General features: G+C 46.0%; 3 protein-coding genes across 10 annotated transcripts; 2 read left to right on the forward strand and 1 right to left on the reverse strand.

Moving 5' to 3' along the window:
* Positions 1-12: 12 nt before the first annotated feature.
* med27 (mediator complex subunit 27) lies at positions 13-7524 on the reverse strand. 2 transcript variants are annotated; one of them, XM_054773791.1, is made up of 8 exons: positions 7306-7524; positions 7033-7177; positions 6817-6947; positions 694-787; positions 516-623; positions 391-432; positions 244-321; positions 13-182 (listed from the first exon to the last, which is right to left on the reverse strand). In XM_054773791.1, the coding sequence occupies exons 1-8, from the start codon at positions 7506-7508 to the stop codon at positions 48-50; spliced, it is 936 nt and encodes a 311-aa protein (XP_054629766.1). In that variant the 5' UTR covers positions 7509-7524; the 3' UTR covers positions 13-47. The 2 variants fall into 2 exon arrangements, 1 of the variants encoding a protein (XP_054629766.1); XR_008570072.1 differs by lacking the exons at positions 13-182; positions 244-321; positions 391-432; ... (1 more) ...; positions 7033-7177; positions 7306-7524 and having other exon boundaries at positions 560-623; positions 694-6693.
* Positions 7525-8055: 531 nt separating this feature from the next.
* ntng2a (netrin g2a) lies at positions 8056-15007 on the forward strand. 5 transcript variants are annotated; one of them, XM_054773741.1, is made up of 14 exons: positions 8056-8258; positions 8509-8849; positions 8920-9178; positions 9239-9384; positions 9458-9696; positions 9805-9977; positions 10121-10144; positions 11330-13117; positions 13215-13286; positions 13381-13455; positions 14177-14344; positions 14422-14565; positions 14638-14724; positions 14794-15007. In XM_054773741.1, exons 2-14 carry the CDS (start codon positions 8631-8633, stop codon positions 14922-14924), a joined length of 3525 nt encoding a protein of 1174 aa, XP_054629716.1. In that variant the 5' UTR covers positions 8056-8258; positions 8509-8630; the 3' UTR covers positions 14925-15007. The 5 variants fall into 5 exon arrangements, 4 of the variants coding, with proteins under 4 accessions (XP_054629716.1, XP_054629717.1, XP_054629715.1 ...); XM_054773742.1 differs by having other exon boundaries at positions 8509-8571; positions 8680-8849; positions 8920-9384; XM_054773740.1 differs by having other exon boundaries at positions 8920-9384.
* A 135-nt stretch (positions 15008-15142) lies between these two features.
* Positions 15143-21035, forward strand: endog (endonuclease G). 3 transcript variants are annotated; one of them, XM_054773792.1, is made up of 6 exons: positions 15143-15332; positions 16576-16769; positions 17924-18065; positions 18292-18401; positions 18463-18544; positions 18611-21035. In XM_054773792.1, exons 1-6 carry the CDS (start codon positions 15165-15167, stop codon positions 18806-18808), a joined length of 894 nt encoding a protein of 297 aa, XP_054629767.1. In that variant the 5' UTR covers positions 15143-15164; the 3' UTR covers positions 18809-21035. The 3 variants fall into 3 exon arrangements, with proteins under 3 accessions (XP_054629767.1, XP_054629769.1, XP_054629768.1); XM_054773794.1 differs by having other exon boundaries at positions 17908-18065; positions 18611-18786; XM_054773793.1 differs by having other exon boundaries at positions 15190-15332; positions 16539-16769.
* The last annotated feature ends 1596 nt before the right edge of the window (positions 21036-22631 follow it).

The following is a 22631-nucleotide window of genomic DNA, read 5'->3' on the forward strand; positions in this document are numbered from 1 at the left end:
ATGAGCATGATGTCAAAAAGAAGCAACTTTATTTGAATAACAGTGCATCACATGCGGCAGGTGTCATGGAAGGCCTCCAGGGTCCTAAAGTCCCTCCACGTTGGTGGAAGTCCGTCCTGCAGGAAGTGTCCACATCGCTGACAGGAAGACTGGAAGAGTTTGATGTAGCTCCTCAGCCAAGTCTGCACGACACGCAGCAGTCAACAAGTGTCACGGTGACCACACGCCAACAAGGAGTCTCACCATGAAGGAGCGTACCACCACGTCGGGCATCTGAGGCAGCTGGTAGTGCAGCAGCGCGGTGGTGGCGTGGTCCGTTACCTAGCAACCACACAATCAATCACAGCGCCGCACGAGAGCCTCGTCAGAAGCTCTGCGGGCGGGACTCACCTTCTGGAAGACTTGGTGCTGGGACTTGGTCCAGATGTCCAGCTGAGGGGGACAGACAGCGTGGACACCTGTTACCATGGAAACAACCAAGATGGCCTAACCGCCTGTCAGATTTGACCTCTGACCTTTCCGTCATCGTTGTATATGTTCTCGTTGAAACCTCGAACCAAAGTTCTGTCAATGAACAGTGAACGCATCACCACGATCGCCTTCAGCACCTTGCCCAGGGTCACCTGACAGGAAGTGACACGTCAAAACACGCGTTGTGTGTGTGTGTGTGTGTGTGTGTGTGTGTGTGTGTACCAGCAGCACTGCAGATGTTCCATTAGGTCGGAAGAGTTCAATGGTCATGTCAGGAAACATCCTTCCAATCCGAGAGATGACATCATCCACGTACCTCAACACACACACACACACACATTGACATTCTCTCTCTCTATCTAGATCTTCTTCTTCTTCTCCTTTGGGCTTTTCCCTTCAGGGGTCGCCACAGCGAATCAATTGCCTCCATCTAACCCTGTCTTCTGCATCCTCTTCTCTCACACCAACTACCTTCATGCCCTCTTTCACTACATCCATAAACCTCCTCTTTGGTCTTCCTCTAGGCCTCCTGCCTGGCAGTTCCAAACTCAGCATCCATCTACCTATATATTCCCTATCTCTCCTCTGGACATGTCCAAACCATGTCAGTCTGGCCTCTATGACTTTATCTCCAAAACCTCTAACATGTGCTGTCCCTCTGATGTACTCATTCCTGATCCTATCCTTCCTGGTCACTCCCAGAGAGAACCTCAGCATCTTCATCTCTGCTACCTCCAGCTCTGTCTCCTGTCTTTTCCTCATGGACACTGTCTCTAGACCAAACAACACCACAGTTTTGTACACCTTTCCTTTCATTTTAGCTGAAACTCTTCTATCACACATCACACCTGACACTTTTCTCCACCCGTACCATCCTGCCTGTACACGCTTCTTCACCTCTTTTCCACACTCTCCATTGCTCTGGACTGTTGACCCTAAGTACTTCAAATCCTCCACCTTCTTGATCTCTTCTCCCTGTAAGCTCACTCTTCCACTTGGGTCCCGTAATTGGCTACATAATTTGGGCTTCCAGCTCATAAAACCCACGAAAACAGGAATTCAAAAAATTAGAATACTGTGAAGAAATCACCATTTACTTCTCTGTTTTTGCAGGAAAAAAAAGAAAGAAATTAGGATCACATCAAATCAATCAAAATATGGTACTTTCAAAACGATATGTCAATCTTCAATACTTGGTTGGGAATCCCTTTGCCTTAATCACTGCCTCGATGCCACGTGGCATTGAAGCAATCAGCCTGTGGCATTGCCTGGGAGTTATGGAAGCCCAGATTTCCTTGATGCTTGCTGCCAGCTCTTCTTTGTTGTTGGGTCTGGTGCCCCTCATTTTCCTCTTGAGAATACCCCATAGATTCTCAATGGGGTTTAGGTCTGGTGAGTTGGCTGGCCAGTCAAGCACTGTGATGGCATGGGCATCAAACCAGGTTTTGGTGCTTCTGGCGGTATGGGCAGGGGCCAGGTCCTGCTGGAAGATGAAATCTGCATCTCCATACAGATCCTCAGCAGAAGGAATCATGAAGTCCTCTAAAACATTCTGGTAGACTGTTGCGGTGACCTTGGATTTAAGAAAGCAGAGTTTACCAACACCTGCACCGGACATTGCACCCCAAATCATGACGGACTGTGGATATTTCACACTGGACCTCAGGCAGCTTGGGTTCTGTTCCTCACCCGTCTTCCTCCAAACCCTTGGACCTTGATTCCCAAATGAAAGGCACACTTTACTTTCATGGGAAAAGAGGACCTTGGACCACTGGCCAACAGTCCAGTCCTTCTTCTCCTTGGCCCAGTGGAGACGCTTCCTACGTTGGCTCAGGTTCAGAAGTGGCTTGACCCGAGGAACCCCACAGTTGTAGCCCATCTCCCGGATGCGTCTGAATGTGGTGGTTTTTGAAGCTGTGACTCCCGCCTCATTCCACTCTTTCTGGATCTCTGCCAGATTCTTGAATCTTCCCTGTTTGATAATCCGCTGAAGCCCACGGTCATCTCTTTTGCTGGTGCATCTTCTCCTGCCACATTTTGCCCTTCCTCTAGACTTTCCATTGATATGCTTGGACACAGCACTCTGTGAACAACCAGCCTCCTTAGCTAGGAACTTTTGTGGCTTACCCATCCTATGGAGGGTATCAATGATGGTCTTCTGGCCAGTTGTCATGTCTGCAGTCTTCCCCATATTGAACCGAAATGAGACAATTGAACCAAACTGAAGCAATTTAATGACACCTGGGGAAGCCTGTGCAGGTGATTTGACTTTAGTAGATGATTAGTGTGTGACACTCACTTTAAAACATTCATGCCCTGCAAAATTTGGGCTGATTTCTTCACAGTATTCTAATTTTTTGAATTCCTGTTTTCGTGGGTTTAATGAACTGGAAGCCCAAATTATGTAAAAATAAACAAATAAATACAGTCAAACTTGTCTATAGCGGCCACTAGAGGGAGGCTGCAAAAGTGGCCTCTATAGACAGGTTGGCGTCCAGTTTGAATGTTGACCAGTTGAGGGGAAAAAAAAGAAGAAAAAAAAAGGGCGGGGGAAGGAATAATAATGTTGACCAGTAGAGGGCACTGTGGACTGCGGATAAAAGTTGTACAGCACTACTAGGCTTGTTATTATCATGGTTCATGGTTTTAATTCATTCTAAACATGCATGAGTCAAACAGTAGCACATCACATAGTACAATTCACAATTTTGCATGTCCAAAAAGGAGTAGGAAGAAGCAAAGCTTATTTAATCCTACTCCTCATCAGTTTCACATCAGTTGCAATACATTTATTCACCTCTTGTTCTTCCAAGTGTACTTTGTAGGTCTACATGACCATGTAGTGCAATCATAGCCAAGGTTTTTACTTACTAAAAGGAAGCTAGAGGCTTAATAATAACTGATAGAATATATCCACCACCCACAGAACAAAGCTGTGCTAGTAATGTCTTACGCTTGTTTTTAATATTTTACTTTTTATACGGCAGAGTGTCATTACAGCTTTAGTTCATCAGGAAGTGACGGTGGGCGTCCCGAGCAGGAGAGCTAGGCTCAGTGCTAGCTGTGAGTTTGGAGAGAGTTGGGAAGTGTGTTTATGTTGGCGTGGATGTAAAGTCCTGCAGTGTTCTCCGTTGTTAATAAAGCCATTAAAGTGCATCGGCGACGTGAGTCTCTCCTTCCCCACAACAAGCGGCATTACAGTATTGACCAGTGCACACCAGGAAATAAACAGTGTCATTTCTTACAGGCATTGGCTGGACAGCTATGTAGTGGGGCTTGTTTAACCTTTGCCTTGTGGGCAAGCAGGAAGGAGAGACGATGCTGAGAGATGTGTGTGTGTTCTGAGCTGCTGTCTGGTGGCCTCGTTCAAGAAATAACGTTTGCAGAAGCAACAGGAGAAGTTTCCTTCTTAGCTTCGGAGTTGAATAACACTGACAAGTTAACAGACTAGTAGTGAACGGAAAAGAAGACGGCTTTGTTTGTGTCGAATACAGAAGATGAGGACTTTGATGGATTTGTGGATGAGGATTGATGACAAATAACGTGAGTACATTCTAAAATACTTCAATTAAGTACAACCAAACTCAGTTTTGCTCCCGCTGCTTTTTAAAAACATATGCTAGCATGGTTTTAGCCCGCAGGCAGTATTGTATTGTATTGTAGCATCGCTGGGAGCACGTCCTGTTCCCAGCATACTTTGCGGTAATGTTTTGGTGCAAATGCTCTTAAAGTTACATGTTTGACCAGGAAATAGCAAGCTCAAAAGAAGACGGCTTTTTTATGTGGAACAACTGACAGTTTGTGTGGATCATGTGAATGATTGTGACTGAGCTAGGACTCAGTAATTAAAGTCTACACACGACGGCTTCATTGATTGAAAAACAAAACTTTTTCGTGCATGAAGCTTCTACTTGAGTTGGTAATTTGGCCGCTATATGCGGTCAGATATTGACCAAGGGAGACAAAATGGGTGGCCGCTGGCCGCGTTGGACAGGTGACTGCTATACACAGGGTCTATAACATGTACATTTGCTGGGGGGGATTTTTAAATGGCTGCTATAGGCAGGTGGCCGTTCTATAAAGGTGGCCGCTAAGACAGGTTTGACTGTACTTTAAATCGTTTTAAATTGTGGGCCCTGAATCTATAATCTATGAAAGTTTAACTTTTTGAATGGAATTATGGAAATTAAACAACTTTTACATTATATTCAAAATTTTTGGAAAGTGTCTGTATATATATATATATATATATATATATATATATATATATATATATATACAGTATCTCTATATACACAGTATATTAAATAAATAAATAAATAAATTATATATATATACACACACACACATATACACACACACACGCACGCACACACACACACACACACACACACATATACATACATACACAGACACACACACATAAAATCTTAAGAGCAGTTGAAAAATGTCTGGAGTGATCATTTTGCACATTTGGATCTTAATGAGGTTTTAAGTAGAGCTACAATATGCAAAAACAAGAACAGGGGTGGGACAAAAAGTCATTGATTGAAAACAAAAATTCAACTGAAATAGGCTGTTTATCACGTGATCAAACGTTTAAGACCATCGCTCAAAAAAGAACCAAAAATGTTCTCAGTAGGACTCAGTAATGAGGAGCTCCACTGTTCTTGTTCATCACTTCCAAAATGGCTTTGGGCATGCTTGATGCCAGTGTTTCCAGGAGGCTAGTGGGAACATCTCCAAGTGGTGAAGATGGCTTCACCAAGGGCATCAACTGTCTGGAACTGATGGCCATTTTTAGAAACTTCCCTTGCCATCCATCCCAAATGTTCTCTGTGGGATTGAAATCAGGATGGTCCAAAAGAGAGATGTTATTCTCCCTGAAGAAGTCCTTGGTCAAGCCAGCATTGTGAACTGCAGCGTTGTCCTGTTGAAGAACCCAGCTGTTACCACACAGACCAGGGCCCTCGGTCATGAGGGACGCCCGCCCCAACATCTGCATCCGTTTGACGACCCCGCACCACCTGAAGCTCCGGTGTTCCACTGAATGAAAAAGCACCCCAGACCATGATGGACCCCCCTCCGCTGTGCCAGGTAGAAAACATCTCAGGTGGGATCTCCTTGTCATGCCAGTAACGTTGGAAGCCATCTGGACCGTCAAGGTTACATTTGTTCTCATCAGAGAATAAAACTTTGTTCCACCTTTCAATGTCCCATGTTTGATGCTCCCTAGCAAAGTCTAAACGGGCACTTTTGTGGCGTTGAAGGAAACGAGGTCTTTGAATTCCTTTTTGCTTTTGAAGCCTTTTCCAGCAGATGGCGTCTGATGGTTATTGCTGCAGTCGGCACCAGTAAGGCCTTCATGTGGGTGGAAGACCGCCCTGTGTCTTGATGGACAGCCGATCGGATCCTCCGACTCAGCGCAGGTGTGATGTTTTTGGGTCTACCACTTGACTTTTTTCCTCCAAAATGCTCAGGATCTTTCTAAAAACTTAGAATGACTGATTTCCTGCGCCCAACCTCAGCAGCCATGGCACGCTGCGAGAGGCCTTGCTTATGCAGCTCCACAATCCCACCACGTTGAAAAAGAGAAAGCTTCTTAGCTTTAGCATCAGGAGGGCATGACAGTGGGAATGATGACACGACATCAACATTTGGAGCACATTTGGGCTTTTATAGCCTGTGGTCTTAAACTTTTGATCCCCTGATAAACAGCCTATTTCAGTTTAATTGTTGTTTTCAATAAATCACTTTTTCAAAATGCTTTTTGTGTCACCCCCCCTTCTTGTTTTTGCATATTGTAGCTCTACTTAAAACCTCATTAAGATCCAAATGTGCAAAATGATCATTCTAGACATTTTTCAACTGGTCCTAAGATTTCCATCAGTAGTGTGTGTGTGTGTGTGTGTATGTGTGGCAAACAAGCTGGCCGCATCGAGTGATGGGCTGTACGTCAACGTCGCCGCCGTATTGGATGGGTCAAGGCTGCGCTGTAAATTAATACAAGTCAATGTACTTACTTTCATAAAGCACCTTTCTACAAAGAAATCGCAGTTAATTCCTCTCATTTATACATTCACACACGCACTAATATACTTAGGAAACAGTGAGGCACCAAAAGCAATGTGATTGTGAATGGTTTTGGTTAATTTACATTTCTTTGTAGAAAGGTGCTTTATGAAAGTAAGTACAGTGACTTGTATTCATTTATAGAGCAGCCTTGACCCATCCAGTATGGCAGCGACATTGACACATGGCAGTAGTGGACAAACCCACTGGATGCTTCTAGCTTTGTCTATTGAGGGCGGGGCTCAGACTGAGGCAAGGTGTGGAGTCACTCACTGAGGGGGAAGAACCAGAGTGCTGGGCTGGACTTTAGGGCGTCTCTTGGCTGAAGCGCCCATCTGATTGGCCGATCGCTTGAGTGACTGCTGGTTTAACAAACTGGAGGCCAGGCCTGCGTGGTACTGCAACTACACACACGATCACGTTTAGCAAACGTACTTCATATACACAAAAAGTAAAGAGAACCTTAGTGAAGCTAACGTTAGTTGTTACCTTGTTGGACCACTTGTAGGCCTGCAGCAGTTGAGAGTAGAGAGGAGTTTTGTCCTGGACGGGATCCAGGCTGAGAAGTCCGCTGTTGTGGAGAGGATGAGACTCGGACGGCCGACCAACGAGACCACTGAGCCGCTCCAACTCACTGACAAATAAAAACAAAACATATAACACCGTAGCATCAAGTCACATGTCAAATAAGTTCCTACCTCCGTTGTCAAAGGACCAAACCTATTAAAGTGGCGTTTGAGGTTATTCCTTTCTTTGACTCACTTGAGGTCTCGGTTGACAGCCTGAAGATTATCCTGGAATTCGGCTATAAATTGTTTCTCTCGTCCTTCCAAGGTGTCCCGGTTCTTCATGCCATCCTTCAGGGACTCGAACACTCGGCTCACGCTGGAGCGGAGCGCCTGAATGCCGCTGATAGCGTGAGAGAAAGCGTCCAGGTTGACTCCAACACTGACCACATCCGCCATCTTGGCTACTTCCTCAGCCTCTGTCGCATCCCAGTGACGTCATCAACTGGCTAATTGGCACTGCGGTCAAGTTTTCATACTAGTGAAGACTAGTTAATAGTTTATTTTTATTACTACTAATAAGTACTACTGTGTCAATATAATATGATGTTATTATTACTACTGTGGACTTTATGGTTGTCATAGACATTTGCTGATGTTGCTGTTCAGATGTTACGTCTAGAAGCACGCTAGACCATCTTATTATTTGCCATTTATGTTAGCCTCGCTACTACCTAACATTTGGTTATGGTTTGCTAGCAACAGGAGGGGGCGTGGTCTGTCACTTTAAGAAGTGACTTGTTACTCCAGTCCAAAAGAGTGCGAAGAAGGAAGATTAAGATAAAGAGCTTTAACTGGTGTGTGTGTGAGAGAGAGAGAGAGACGTTGTCTTTCAGTTAAACCTGAAGGTGTTCCGAATAAACTGGCAGGTGATGACTTCCAATCAGAGCAGCTCTCATGCGCTAATTGGCTTGTTGTGAGGCGGGTGCTTGGGGGCGGGGTTGGGGTGTAAGGCGGTGGAGGACTGAAGCATCAGAACTTGAAGAAGGCAGCGAGTTAAGACGAAGAGGAGGAGCGCTAAAGAGGATGAGACAGAAGGAGATTAGGAGGAAGAAAAGGTGCAGAAGAAGAAAAGGAGCATCAGTGTAGAAAATAAAAGAGTTGGGAAGAAGAAGAAGGAAGAAAAAGTGATCAGCTGGAAAAAGAAAGGTGAGTTTAGTGGATCAGTGCAGGTCCAGTGTTGGTGTTCTTTGTCGCCATCTAGTGGTGTAGCATGGGATTACATTTTGGTGTGTTGGTATGATGGACTTATTAGGAAGTAAAACTGATAGATATTTCTTTTTGGTTGCTAAGATGGCTTATGAATGATCAATCACTCTGATTGGACCGTTCCAGAAATTTCTTCATCAAGGGACCAGTCTCTATTAACCAGATGACTGATGTGTGTGTTGATTGACAGAAGTTACAGCGAGAGAGGCTCCATGGTAGCCATAGCAACCGTTCAACGACCACGGGAAGCTTGGTAACCCCCCCGCCCCCGTAGACCTGATGGACTGATGTGCGTGTCAACCTGACCCGCCCATGCAGCGCCTCAAGCCCCTCACTCTCCTCCTCCTGCTGGTGGTGACAGGTCAGTGTCAGTTCGACACGTGTCATACTGTTGGCGACTTGGAGGCGGGGCCGAGATGGGAGTTCTCTGCCTGTCAACCGCCGCCCACCAACATGAAGGAGGCGATGCAGATCAGAGTGGATCCGCCAGGGGTTACCTGTGGAAACCCCCCCGAGCGTTTCTGCACTCTGGTGAGTGCACGTGAGCGCACACGCTGGCCTGCTGTGGTGTTCGTGGGCTGACATCTTCCTGTTGACGCAGGACAACCCGTACCTCTGTAGTGATGAGTGCGACGCGTCCAGCCCGGACCTGTCTCACCCCCCTCAGCTGATGGGAGACCGGGAAAGGGGGGGGCTCATCACCTACTGGCAGACGGTCACATGGTCCAAGTATCCTGAGCCGCTATTGGCCAACATCACGCTGTCGTGGAACAAAACTCTGGAGGTGGTTGATGACCTCGTGGTGACCTTTGAATATGGCCGCCCCACCAGCATGGTCCTGGAGAAGTCCCTGGACAAAGGTGAGGTCATGTGGCGCGGTAGGGGGCGCAGGCATATGTTCCTTGTGCTTCCTGTTTCAGGCGTCACATGGCAGCCGTACCAGTTCTACGCTGACGACTGCATGGACACGTTTGGCATGCCGCCAAAACGGGTGTCTGATTTGGCGCCCAGCAATGTGACTCGTGTTATCTGCACTGAGCAGTACTCCCGCTGGGTGGGGGCCAAGGTGACAAGTCAGCGTTGTACAGTCACGTGCTTGCTAGCTAGAGCGGACACGCTAATGTCTGTGTGACCCGCAGGAGGAGAAGACGGTTGTGTTCGAGGTGCGAGCTCGCTTCCAAGTGTTTGCAGGTCCAAAGCTGATCAGCATGGACGCCTTGTACACCCGCATGGAAAGTACCAAAGGTCTGCGAGACTTCTTCACCTTCACCAACATCCGCCTGAGACTTCTCCGGCCGGCGCTGGGCGGGACCTACGTCCAACGAGACAACCTGCTCAAGTACTTCTACGCCATCTCCAACATAGACGTACCTGCCAGGTACGCTCGTCAAGTCCACCGTATATTTGAAAATATCTGTGGGTTCATCTCCAGAAAAGTCAAGCATCTGTTTGTTTGTTTCCATGGAAATGTGTGTGCGTGTTGCAGGTGTAAGTGTAACCTACATGCATCTAGTTGCACGCTGCGTGATGCCACACTCACGTGCGACTGTCAACACAACACAAGCGGACAGGACTGTGAGCGCTGCAGTGACGAGTTTGATTCCAGTAGCTGGAGGCCTGGAACCTTCCTGCCCCTGCCCAGAGGCACGGCCAACGCTTGTACGTGGCTCTTTCACACACACACACACACACACACACACACACACACACACACACACACACACACACACACAGAGTATAATTCTATCAATATAATATTGAATTATTCACATTTTAAAATCTGCATTGATGTTTGTTTTTAGGTGAAGCAGCAGAAACAACAGCCAGTAAGTGTGTACGTGTGTGTGTGTGTGTGTGTGTGTGTGTGTGTGTGTGTGTGTGTGTGTCTGTCCATTCTATCTCCACACAGCCAGAAAGGTGGGTGGAGCTTCTTGTATTGGTGGAAGTGGGTGTGGTCAGGTGCATTATGGGAGAAAAGTTCATCTTCCTAAATTAGCAACAGGTGGTGCGTGTTTAATCTGTGTTAGTCTGCATTAAGATGTCTCACACACACACAGAGCTCGTTACCAGAAGTGTGTGTTGCTGTCACATTCTTAAGTCATTTGTCTTGAATCATTGTCATCTACCTAATGACAATAACTAATGAATGTGGTGTACTTGAGATGAGAAAGAACAGGTTTCAGGTCATGTCTGAGCTTCTAAAGGATGTTCCAAGTTGTTTATGGCATTCTAAAGAATGTTCAATGTTGTGTATGAGGTTCTAAAGGATGACCCAGGTCATGTATAACATTCTAAAAGATGTTCCAGGTGGTGTATAGGGTTCTAAAGGATTACCCAGGTCATGTATGACATTCTATAAGATGTTCCAGGTGGTGTATGGGGTTCTAAAGGATGATGCAGGTTATGTATGAGGTTCCAAAGGATGATCCAGGTCATGTATGAGGTTCTAAAGGATGTTCCAGGTCATGTATGAGGTTCTAAAGGATGATGCAGGTCATGTATGAGGTTCCAAAGGATGATCCAGGTCATGTATGAGGTTCTAAAGGATGTTCCAGGTCATGTATGAGGTTGTAAAGGATGTTCCAGGTCATGTATGAGGTTCTAAAGGATGATCCAGGTCATGTATGAGGTTCTAAAGGATGTTTCAGGTCATGTATGAGGTTCCAAAGGATGATCCAGGTCATGTATGAGGTTGTAAAGGATGTTCCAGGTCATGTATGAGGTTCTAAAGGATGTCCAGGTGGTGTATGAGGTTGTGAAGGAGCTTTGGTCAGGAGTTAAGTTGAGTGACAGACCGGATTGAATGTGAGGTTGTAGCGTTAGAAGTTCTCCATAGAGGGTTAGTTTTTGGTTGGAAACCTAACAAGGACTCTCTGCATTTATCACCCGGAAACAACATTCACATTTTTATTTGACTGTTGTTGATTGTGTGTATTTTATTGTGTTTTCTGTGTTTTATTTTGGACAAAAGATAAGTTGACTAAAAAGACATAAATGTTCTTCTCTGACAGCGGCTGATGACTCAAACACTGATAGAACTTCTGCTTCATCACGTGGAATCACTGACATTTCTACTATTACTCTTGTCACTACTGATACTTCGGCTCCTTCTACAACTGACACCTCCTCTACTTCTACTAGTACTTCTATGGACACTACTGATACTTTGATGACTTCTACTTCTACTAGTACTTCCATGGACACTACTGATACTTTGATGACTTCTTCTATTTCTACTATTGACATGTTTTCTAATGGCGATTCTCCCATTGATATGTCTGATGCTTACAGTTCTATGACTGACAGTTCTATTGTCGATTGTTCTACAACTGATGGTAGCGCTATGGCAACAAAGGACAGTAGTACTACGACAAAGTCTCATGGTCCCAGCTTGCAGGCTACCACTGTAGTGGACTCTGATAGTCCAAAGTCAGGGACTAGTTTCGAGGCTTCTTGGACAACAGGGGGCATTAGTGTGCCTTCTGCCATTAGCTTTGTCAGCAGCACCGCTAGCAACCCAGGACTAGATAGGTTTTTAGACTTTGGCAGTGCCGCAGGACCGAGGACAAGTGATCCACTTTCTAATATAGCAGAAACCCCTTCTCCCAGGACCACGACCGGTACCTCCAGTGCCACAAACAGCGATGAAAGCCCAAAGAGCATGACTGACTCTCAGGTCTTTTCTGACCAAGTGACTCCGTTCCCTACCTCCAGCTTGTCACCAGACAACACAGACTTTGTCCCTTCTGAGACTAGTACCTCCAGCATTCTACCGAGTACAGTTCTACGCTCAAGTGAAGCACCACTCGTCACAACATTGGGATGGGCAGTATCTCAGTCTGACAATATGGTTCTCTCTGGAGATATCACACCTACTGAACCATCTTTTCCTGCTGGGGATGCTCAACCTACTTTTGATGTTCCAACTTTTAACGGACCTCATCTTAAAGGATCCCTTCCTGATGACCTGCTCCCCTTTGAGGCTGATGGTTCTTCTGCTAATGTACCTCCCACTGTTGCACCTTCCTTTGATGGACTCCTTCCTGATGGACCCTCTGATATCCCGTCCACCCAAGAAACCATTCTTGAGATGCCAACTCCTGATTTAGCCTCTCTTGATGTCCCACCAGACAGTCAGTCCATCAAGAAAAATGGTCCACCTGAAAGACCTATCCCTGAGCAACCTCCTAGTGAAGATGAAACTCCCCCTGAAGATCCTCTTGATGAAATTGCACCTGACAGATTTCCTGAAGAAAATCCTAGTAAGGACACGCCCCCTAATGCACTTCCTGATGTTTCTCGTTTGGAAGAATCTTATTCTGGTGGACTCCCATCTGAAGGGCCTCCTCCCAAGGTGCTCTCCCGAGCTCCTGATGCACCTGTGAAGATAACTCCTTCTGAAGTTGCGCAGGACACAAACTTCATTCGTCCAGACTGGTCTGAGCCTGCTAGTGATGTGGCCCCAGTAGACTTCACCTTCCCTTTTCCAGAGGATCAGGATTCAACTGGACCTGATACACCCTCTGGAAGAGAGGAGTCCAATCCAGATCCTGCTTCTGATGCAATGGACCGTAGTTTGGATTCTGACTCAGCTGAAGAAGAACCAAGTCAAACAGGAGAGAGAAGACCTGGGTTGCCCGCACCAGAGTCTTTGGAACCCAATTCTAAAACTCCTGAGCTGGAGTCGAAGCCTGATTCTACACCAACAGTTGATGAACCAAGAGTAGACACCTCATTGGGTCAGAAGAAAGAAGAGGAGTCTGACAAATGGAGGGCAGGGGAGCAAAGAGAAGAAAAAGGTGACAAATGATGTACATCCATTTGTTTGCATTCGGCAGAGACAAAATGATAACTGCAACACGATGAGAAGACAGATTTGATTCTTTCTTTTAACAGCTGTGGGGTCCAAAGACAAAGAAGCTTTGCAGGAAGGACAGGAGAAAGATGAAAAAGACTATGAGAAAAAAGGTAACACAGGAGCACAGCATTAGCATGAGCATTAGCCATAGAATTAGCAAGCTGACCCGTCGCCATGGTTACCCATCTTGCTTTGCATCTTAAGCCACACAGAAAATTCTGATTCCTGGAGGACCAAAGACCAGTCAACTGTCCAAAATTGCCTATGTCACCTTCCAGGGTAAGACTGTCTTTACTTGAATGATGCCTGTACACCCCCCACCACGACTCCTCCTCTAACAATTAGGCTCCTCCCCAGTGGCTTTGACATCAGTAGGATGTCATTACAAAGTCAATGGTAGTGTAGTGGTTTGACAACAAGCAGGTTAGCATGTGATTGTTGTGTGTACATGTTAGTACATGTTTATTAACGTGTTATTACTCATTCCTGTATGTTAGCATGTACATTGTCATACAGGTATGGTTAGCATGTTAGGACACTTTCATACTAGCTTTATTAAGGTGTTACCATTCATACATGTATGGTTAGCATGTTAGAACACATTCACACTAGGTGTATTCATGTGCGATTGTACATTCCTGTATGTTAGCATGTTAGTATACATTCTCATATGTGTATGGTTAGCATGTTATTACACACTTACACCATGTTCACTAACGTATTATTACACATTCCTGTGTTTTAGCATAATTGTCATACATGTATGCTTAGCATGTTATTACACATTCACACCAGGTTTATTAACATGTGATTACATTTATACATATTAGCATGGAATTACACATCCATTACCAGCTTTATTATGTGCTTTTACACATTCACGCATGTATGTTAGTGTGTTATTTTCCATTCACACCAGGTGTTAGTATACTATTATTGCTAATGGGTTTTTAGCGGGTGTGATAGCAACGTTGCTGAGGTCTGTGTGTGTGTGTGTCAGACTGCGAGTGTAACGCACACTCCAACCGCTGCAGCTTCATCGACTTCCTCAACGTGGTGACGTGTGTGAGCTGCAAGCACAACACGCGAGGACACAGATGCCAGTACTGTCGACTGGGTTACTACAGAAACGCATCGCTGGCCCTGGAAGACCAGAACGTGTGTGTGGGTCAGTACCAAACACTGCAGCATCCAGAGGTGGTGGCCTCACTCACAGGTCAACGTTTGCATCATCTTCATCATCAGAGTGCGAGTGCGACTCCGCCAGCAGCTTGTCTCCACACTGCTCCGACTCGGGATTCTGTCAGTGCAAAGAGGGCGCCACCGGGAGGCGCTGTGACTCGTGTCTGCCCGGGTACACGTGGAGAGGGGGCGGAGCTGGCTGCACAGGTATGCGCAGAAGGGGGAGGGGCCTCCTTAACATTCCAGGTTAATTAATTTGCATCATCATCAATCAACCAGTCAATGTCTGTGATGAGACTCGGACTTGCCAGAACGGCGGGACGTGTGTGGACTTTGTGCGCTGTGAGTGCACGGAGAACTTCAAAGGTAAGCACATGCATGATGATGTCACAGGCCAGGTGATTGGACATGGCGATGACGTGCGTGCACGTGCAGGTGTGTCCTGTGAGCAGCGCGTGTGTTTGAAGAAGAACGCTTGCCTTGATGACGACACAAGCTCCACCTTGCCAGTCACCTCACACCTCAACGTGCTGACCTTGGGCCTGCTCGTTCCCGCCTTCTTATGACCTGACTCCGCCCACCCAGGTGGTTTGTAATGTCATCGCATGCTGCGTAACCACGTGAAAAGAAAAATAATAAAATATTAAACATGTAATAACTTAAACTAAGTTGTGTCTCTGCGTGACTGTGCACACTAATTACATATTAACACCTTTTCACATACATAAACCCCCTCTTTAAAATGTATTGCGTCATGACTCGTGGACGCCATTCGTGACGTCATCTGTACGCGACTCACGAGCACCATGAGCCGCTGGTGGCGGACCGCCGCGACCTTGTCGTTAGGAGCGGGACTCGGCGTCTCAGCAAGCCGCCTGTGGACGCCCGCGACCAGCGCGGAGGACCAAGAAGATGGTCTTCTGGGCAGAGTCCCGGCGGTACCGGTACCGCGCATTCACGCCTCCCAAGTCACGGTGCGTGCGTGTGATGTCATCTCGTGTAGCGCATTTAAGCCCTTTATTTCATTGATTACCATAACAAATGGATACTAATAAGTAGTGATGGGTAGATGAGGCATCACGTATCGTTTCGACGCAGTGACACACTGTATTGACACTGTGTTGCTGAATACTGACACCTGGTGGACTTAAAAAAATCCCTGCAGGAAACATAGTTGACAGACTCAACTGACACTGATTTGATGACCTATTGTATCCAATACCGTCATTTACGTATTTGCATTCACATTTTCTTGTTCCATATATGTCATTTTATTACAAATCCTCTTTGATGTTTGAGACACAGTGGATAAATTAAGTGAACATCTGTCATAATGTCAAAACCTCAGTGAAAGTGCTGTGAATGACGATGACAATGGACTCATTGTTTAAAGATTTTTATTTAAAAAAAAAAAAGAGTTTCTCCAGTGTTTTGTAATTCAGTTTATTTCGTTTCTTCGATACAACTTCTCCTGCTTTGGAGAATATGCGTTGGCAAGGTACAGAAGATGCTGGTGTGCATAGAAACTGGTTCGCTAATAAAAACAGATGAGGGAAAGTGGACTGCATACTCTTCCAATAATGAAGTAGGTCCTCGGTACGTTGAATGTTACCAGATGTTAAGTAACGTTCCACTTCTGAGTTGCATCTGTGTCACTGGACCCATCAATAGTGTAAGACAATTCTGTCGCACAAATGCGACATTTTACCTGCAAAAAAATAATATGAATAATAAACTAAGAGTTATTTTGAAAATAATTTCACTAGAACAGAATATTTGGAAAATATGACAAGAAGTGGGTAAAATGAGGAGATTAATATAAATACGTTATTTTCCAGCAGAAGGTCAAAATGATCCCACACGGCAGAAAATGTACCTTTTCCATGGAGGTCCTCCATCTTTGACCGCAATATTCGCCAAGCAATGAACGCGTCAATAACTCGATGCTCGTTTTGCTCTTCCATCCTATTAACAGATGCGCTTCCTTATCAACACAGTTTGGCGCGCGACTGCCGTGTCGGCACAGTTCCGGCATTGGTCACGTGACTATCTTAAAGCGGTACGCGCACCGACACGGGGTTTGCCCCGGGAGCTCGGTCCACGCATCGGCGCATCTGTGTCGCTGGACCCATCACTACTAATAAGAATAACGCATGGATGAAAGTATCTTTATTGTTTAGGTAGAAACATCAAATGTTAGTGTCTGGTGCCGTCCAGGTCAGTCCGGGTTCTTCTGGCGCCCTGATGAAGTACGGTTTCCCGTCACTGAGCAACGTGAGGACCAGAGAGTCCTACGTCAGCTCGTACGACCCGCGCACCAGGACGCCGTCGTGGGTGATCGAGCGGCTCAGCGGCGCCTCTCTGAGCGGGACTGCGGACCGGAAGTTGTGCGACTTCAAAGAGGACGACAGGTGAGCCCCGACCGCGCACGCGCGCACAAGGTTGACTGTGAGCGCGCAGTGTCTCTCACTGATCTGTATAATACTGTATATCTGGATAGCCCATACGTCGCACGCGGCCGTGCAAGCCGCTGAAGCCACAGAGAGGCCATCTTAGCACTCACATGTCGTACGTAGCAGACTACATTGGCACAGCGTACATAGTGTACAAAGCAGATGAAGAGGCTAACAGAACATCTATATTTGACATTAAAAAGCGGGGAGATTCTCCCATTCCTTCAAGTAACGCAACCTTCGTCCCTTAAAAACCATTTGATACGTTATTCTCTATCTTTTGGCTATATTAAATGTACTTTTTCCCTTCCAATTCTCATTGCCTTTGGGACAAAATTCTACTGTGCACCCTGGCTCAGCACTCCCCTATAGCAATGATAGTTTTACTCCTCTAGAAAGAGATTTTCATTTGAACTGCATATCCCATCCCTTTTTTCCACTAAAATCCATGGTCATGATCCTTTACTTTTTATTCTTACTTTCATACAATTCACTATGCTCTCGTCTGTACAAAATATGAATCATCAAAGAGACGAGTTTTAAAATCATTTTACATTTTGATGATTTTTTTTGTTAGTGTTATGAAATAGAAATAAGATCTTTTCTGATATAGAAATATATTTGAACAAAAACCACAGGAATAATATGAAATATAATATGTAATAATATATAAACATTGTCTCCTTATGGGGGTTCATTTGAAATTCGGGTAAACAAAAAAAACAAACGTATTTTTTTATATTTGCAAGCAACCGCAAATGATTTAGTAGTCTAGTGGTGGTTGTTGGTTTACATAGCCCCCACGGCCCCCCATGTAAAGCCCTTATGACTCAGGTATGGTATGATATCCACAGAATGTTTAAAAATGATCATACCCGAGTCCTTATGATGAAGCTCAAGCACACCTGTTATGTGAGGTTAGTGTGAAGACTAACCTTGCATTTAGTGTGAGTGGCTAACAAACTAACAACACACTTAACAACTCACAAGTTCTCACATAAGTCCGACAAGTGTTTCTTGCGAGTGGTAATATGGCGGCCGTGTGGCTTCACAAGTCATTGACCAATGGTCTATCCAGATATATAATACAGATCAGTGGTGTGTCCCTGCAGCGTGCACGTTTTCCACCGTGCTACCAACACAGACTACAGGGGGAGTGGCTTAGACAGAGGTCACATGGCCGCAGCAGCCAATCACAAGTGGAGCCAGAAAGCCATGGACGACACCTTCTACCTCAGCAACGTAGTTCCTCAGGTGCGCGCGCACACACACACACTTCAACAGGATATCCGCAGGGTCTTCAAATCCAATGATTTGAGTTGAAGGCCTTAACATGTCTAAAATTCAATTAGAAATTGAGACAATGTCTTCAATAGGATTTTGAAAGGTCTTAAAAATGTTACTTTTGCATCAGCTTGAGTGTTTATTGAGTGTAAGACTACAAAATAAAAGTCAAGTTCCTGTGAGTACTGTGTTGCAGAACCCTCACCTGAACCAGAATGCTTGGAACAACCTGGAGAAGTTGTGTCGCTCTCTGACCAAGTCTTACACAAACGTGTACGTGTGCACGGGTCCGCTCTACCTGCCCAGGTGAGGCTGCTGCTGCTGCTACTTGGGTGGGCGGAGCTAAATGTGACAAACTGACTTTCAGGCAGGAAGCCAACGGCAAGCTTTACGTGCGCTATCAAGTCGTGGGTCGCAATCACGTCGCCGTGCCGACGCACTTCTTCAAGGTGAGGTCGCGTGCTGATGACATTACTTCCTGACCGCCATCTGACGATGTCGCCGCCTTGCTGTAGGTGCTGATCCTGGAGCGGGCCGAAGGTGAAGGGGTGGAGCTTCGCTCATACGTTCTCCCTAACGAGCCCGTGGATGAGAAGATTCCTCTGGAACGATTTCTGGTTCCCATAGAAAGCATTGAGAGGGCCTCAGGCCTCTTGTTCGTCCCCAACATCATGAAGAGGAGTGGCAGCCTGCGCGCCATCACTGCCAAATGAAACATTCTGCTTCAAGCAGGCTTTGGCTTCCTCAGGACTGGAAACCTTCATCCATCCAACACCTAACCTCCTTGCTGCCAGTCATCATTCAATAACTATGGATTTATGTCTCCCATAAGCCTCATTATGTTCTAATAGACATTTGTAGGAAATCATTAATTCACTGAGTGGCTAAATCTCAATTACAAGTAGATTTTAGAAGAGCTGTATGCATTGATTATTATTGCTTGAGTTTTTGTTGAGTGCCTTAAAATAAGTACAGTATAGATAGAACTATAATAATGTAGTTGCTCAATTAGTCGAATAACCTAGTGAGTGATTACAAGTAGTATTATAGAAATAATGCCTGATTAAATCATTGGCTGAGTCGATGAACATCTGTTTAAGTGTGTCAAAGGTTAAACATAAACAGTGGTGGGGCAAAACAGCTTGCACCAGCAGCCAGGTATGGTCCAGAATATGGACAGAACTACCTTGACATAGGCTGAGAAAAAGAATGTTTTCTTTATGTCAACAACTACAGTAAGGGTTATCGTCGGCTGGCGTCACAAGCTTTGTCAAGGAATCTTTGGAGAGACCGGTGCCAATGGTCTGAGCAGAACAAGTATAACATGACAGATGGGACAATCGATGGAGACTCTCTTTCATTCGGACGGAAGATCCGGGAACAGGTGAATGAAACAGGGTCCAGGGCCCTGTACGACTGAGAAAGATATCCCTTCTGACTTACTCTTCGATACATTTTGTAAATCTAATTTGGTATGGGCGTCTTTTTACCTTCTCATAACTGGAGATTCAGGAACATGCAAGGTAGAGGTGAAATTGGCTTAAGTAATTTTCCAAAGTGGTCCTTTGACCTTTGACCTTGGAGAATTTCATCTCCAACACGTTCATGAATATTAAGAATAAAGTGTCAATTTCCAGAGGAGTTATCTTTGAATAGATGACATTTTGCATACACGTCTGCACCACTGTTATACATTCTATCTGACATTGTACACACACACACATACACGTGTGTATGTGTGTGTGTGTGTGTATATATACTGCTCCAAAAATTTAGGAACACTTCAAAAACACATCAGATCTAAACTGGGGGAAAATGATGTTGAATATGTTTCCTGATAATAAGTGGGTGATGTATTAGTAACAAAATGATGCCACATCATTTGATAGAAATGAAAATGATCACCCTATAGAGGGGGGAAATCAAAGACACCCCAAAAATGAAAGTGAAAAAATGATGCAGCACACTGGTCCATTTTGCTAAAATGTCATTGTAGCAACTCAAAATGATTCTCAGTAGTTTGTGTGGCCCCCACGTGCTTGTACGCATGCCTGACAACGTGGGGGCATGCTCCTAATGAGACTACGGATGGTGTCCTGGGGGATCTCCTCCCAGATCTAACCCTAACCCTGTATTGCAGCGCAGATGGACTCCGCCAAGGCTTTTAAAACTTGGTCGTGGCGCCAGCGATACCGCCCCTCCCCTAGAGCCATTGGGCAGCAGCTCAGGATGTGCTCCAAGGTTCCCCTCCTCTGGCAAAGCTTGCACTCTGGGGTGTGTGCCAGGCCCCAGGTGTGCAGATTAGCTGGACTTGGAAGGACGTCATACACTGACTGTATGAGGAACTTTGTCCGCAGAGGTTCCGCTCTCCAGAGCTCTGCCCAGGATAGTTTGCGCGGTTCCACATGCTCCCACCTTGTCCAAGCCCCCTGCCTGGACATGCCACCCATCCTGCGGCAGCGTTGTTCCTCCACCTCTGCCCGGATCTCATTTTGGACAAGTCGGCGCTTCTCATTGCCGCGAGCCTGGTCGTACTGTGGCCTGGGAAAGCTGCCAAGACCTGCCCTACCCATTGCCACGGTTCCCACCAAGGTCTTGTGTCTCAGCCGCACCCCTGCCCTGCCCACGGCTTTTTGTGCCTGCCACTTCCTTCCAGTTTTAACCACAATCCCTGCCGATGCCACCTTGATGTCTGTGGAGTCCCTGTACATCAACACCTCTCTGGATCGGGTGACCTTGAACTCCTCTGAAAGTCCACTGAGGGGGAGGTGCAGCTTGGTGGAATGGCCATACTGTATAAGGCGATGCTGCTCAGGAGAGAAACTTATAGAAACAAAATGTCAAAATGTGATGACGTCATATAAATTTAATCATTAAAAATAATCGTCAGAAACTAACTGTCAAAATATGATTGATGACTTGACACATCTGATGACATCATTTTTGGAGGAGGGCGTGGTGAGGGGTTGGGGGAAAAGGAAGAGGCGTGACTTTGTTATTTACATTAGAATGTGGCTATTATTCTAGAGGAGGGTTGATGGGCGTGGTTAAGGTGGTGAGGGGGTGTGGAAATATATGAGATGTCATATATAACGAGGAGTGTTTCAGTCAGACTATGAGTGACTGCTGGAGAAAAAAAAAAAATGGCGGTGTTCAGGAAAAAGAGTCTGCATCTTGACGGGGGACGTCTGGTGGTTAGTGAGTTTAGAGGTATGGGAGTAGTTCCCTTTGTGGAACTATACAGTTATGAATATATGGAACGTTACGCAACTGAGAATCTATTCTACTGAATTTGAAAAACTGAAGAGCTCCATTCAAGATTTCATCAATTACATGCAGCATGTGCACGACCAAGGGGAAGTAGGACTTACGAGAATGCCCCCAAATGTAGCGGTGAGAACGGATTCGCTACTGCGTGAAGGGGAGGGATCTTTTTTCGTCAATTGTTCGAGATCACACATCTGGCTGCTGGTGAGATATGGCTCCTCTGATGCTAATAGTGTCAGACCAAGAACTGTTATGGAGAAAGAGCGGAATTTCCCAATTCACCTGGCGTTCAAGGTGGAAGACTTCCCAAAGCTGGGTGATCTCTTGAAAGAAATGAGTTTGTTTTTCACTCAAGATAGTGTGAAGCGGAGGCATGACCTGCTGGAGAAGAGGTTAACCACTCGAGCTGAAGGCGCTGTTGGAAGACAGAGGATGACTAGTGTTAAAAGGCTGATAAATCTGAACCCCGTTTTTGACAGAGAACTGGAGGTTGATGGATTGGCCGGGAGAAGGTATGTTTCTGAATTGGAGACTGATTCCGCGTAATCACGCATGCGGGTCTCCGCCTTCTACAAAGACCTCCCAGTCCTGCTTCTCTGACCCCTCCCACCAGAACTCTCCTACCACACCCGCCTCCCACTAGGCCCTCCATCTACAAGACACACCTCTCAGACCCGCCTACCAGACACACCCACTCGTTTTAAAATATAAATACAGAAGAAGTGGGAATAGAGAAAGTACTTTACTTCATCATGGCTGATTTTTCCTCAGACAACGCTCTGACCTCTCTTGGTGGAAACAACGTCGGCAGCAAACATTTCTCAGACATCTTCAGGACACGCTGAGATGTATAGGCCACTTTTCCACGGCTATCATGAGAATGATTCGACCCTTGTCACGACGTGTGAAGCGCAAGAGTACCAGACCGATCCCTACGTTCTCCACACAAGGTGACTGAACGAGAGGTGGCAGAAGGCTCACCGATGTATACAGTCGGTTGTTTTTCCCAAACCCTCGACAATGGACAGAGCCATGGCGAGCTACCATGCGGACCTCCATCCTACTGTCCATACTGGGGGGATAATGACAGCGGGGAAGAGCCAGCGCCTGCTCCAGTCTACACCGTAGGAGCACACAATGCGGTCCTGACGCCTCCAGACTCACCCGCGCCTCAGTCTCCCATAGCGGTGAGTGGCGGATTTCTAGACACTGTAAAGGCGTGTGTGGCTAGCGCCGTACAAGTGGTGGTGCAGGAGCAGATAAAAAAAG

The sequence above is a fragment of the Dunckerocampus dactyliophorus genome, chromosome 4 (genome assembly GCF_027744805.1).
Source record: "Dunckerocampus dactyliophorus isolate RoL2022-P2 chromosome 4, RoL_Ddac_1.1, whole genome shotgun sequence".
NCBI classification, from domain to species: Eukaryota; Metazoa; Chordata; class Actinopteri; order Syngnathiformes; family Syngnathidae; genus Dunckerocampus; species Dunckerocampus dactyliophorus.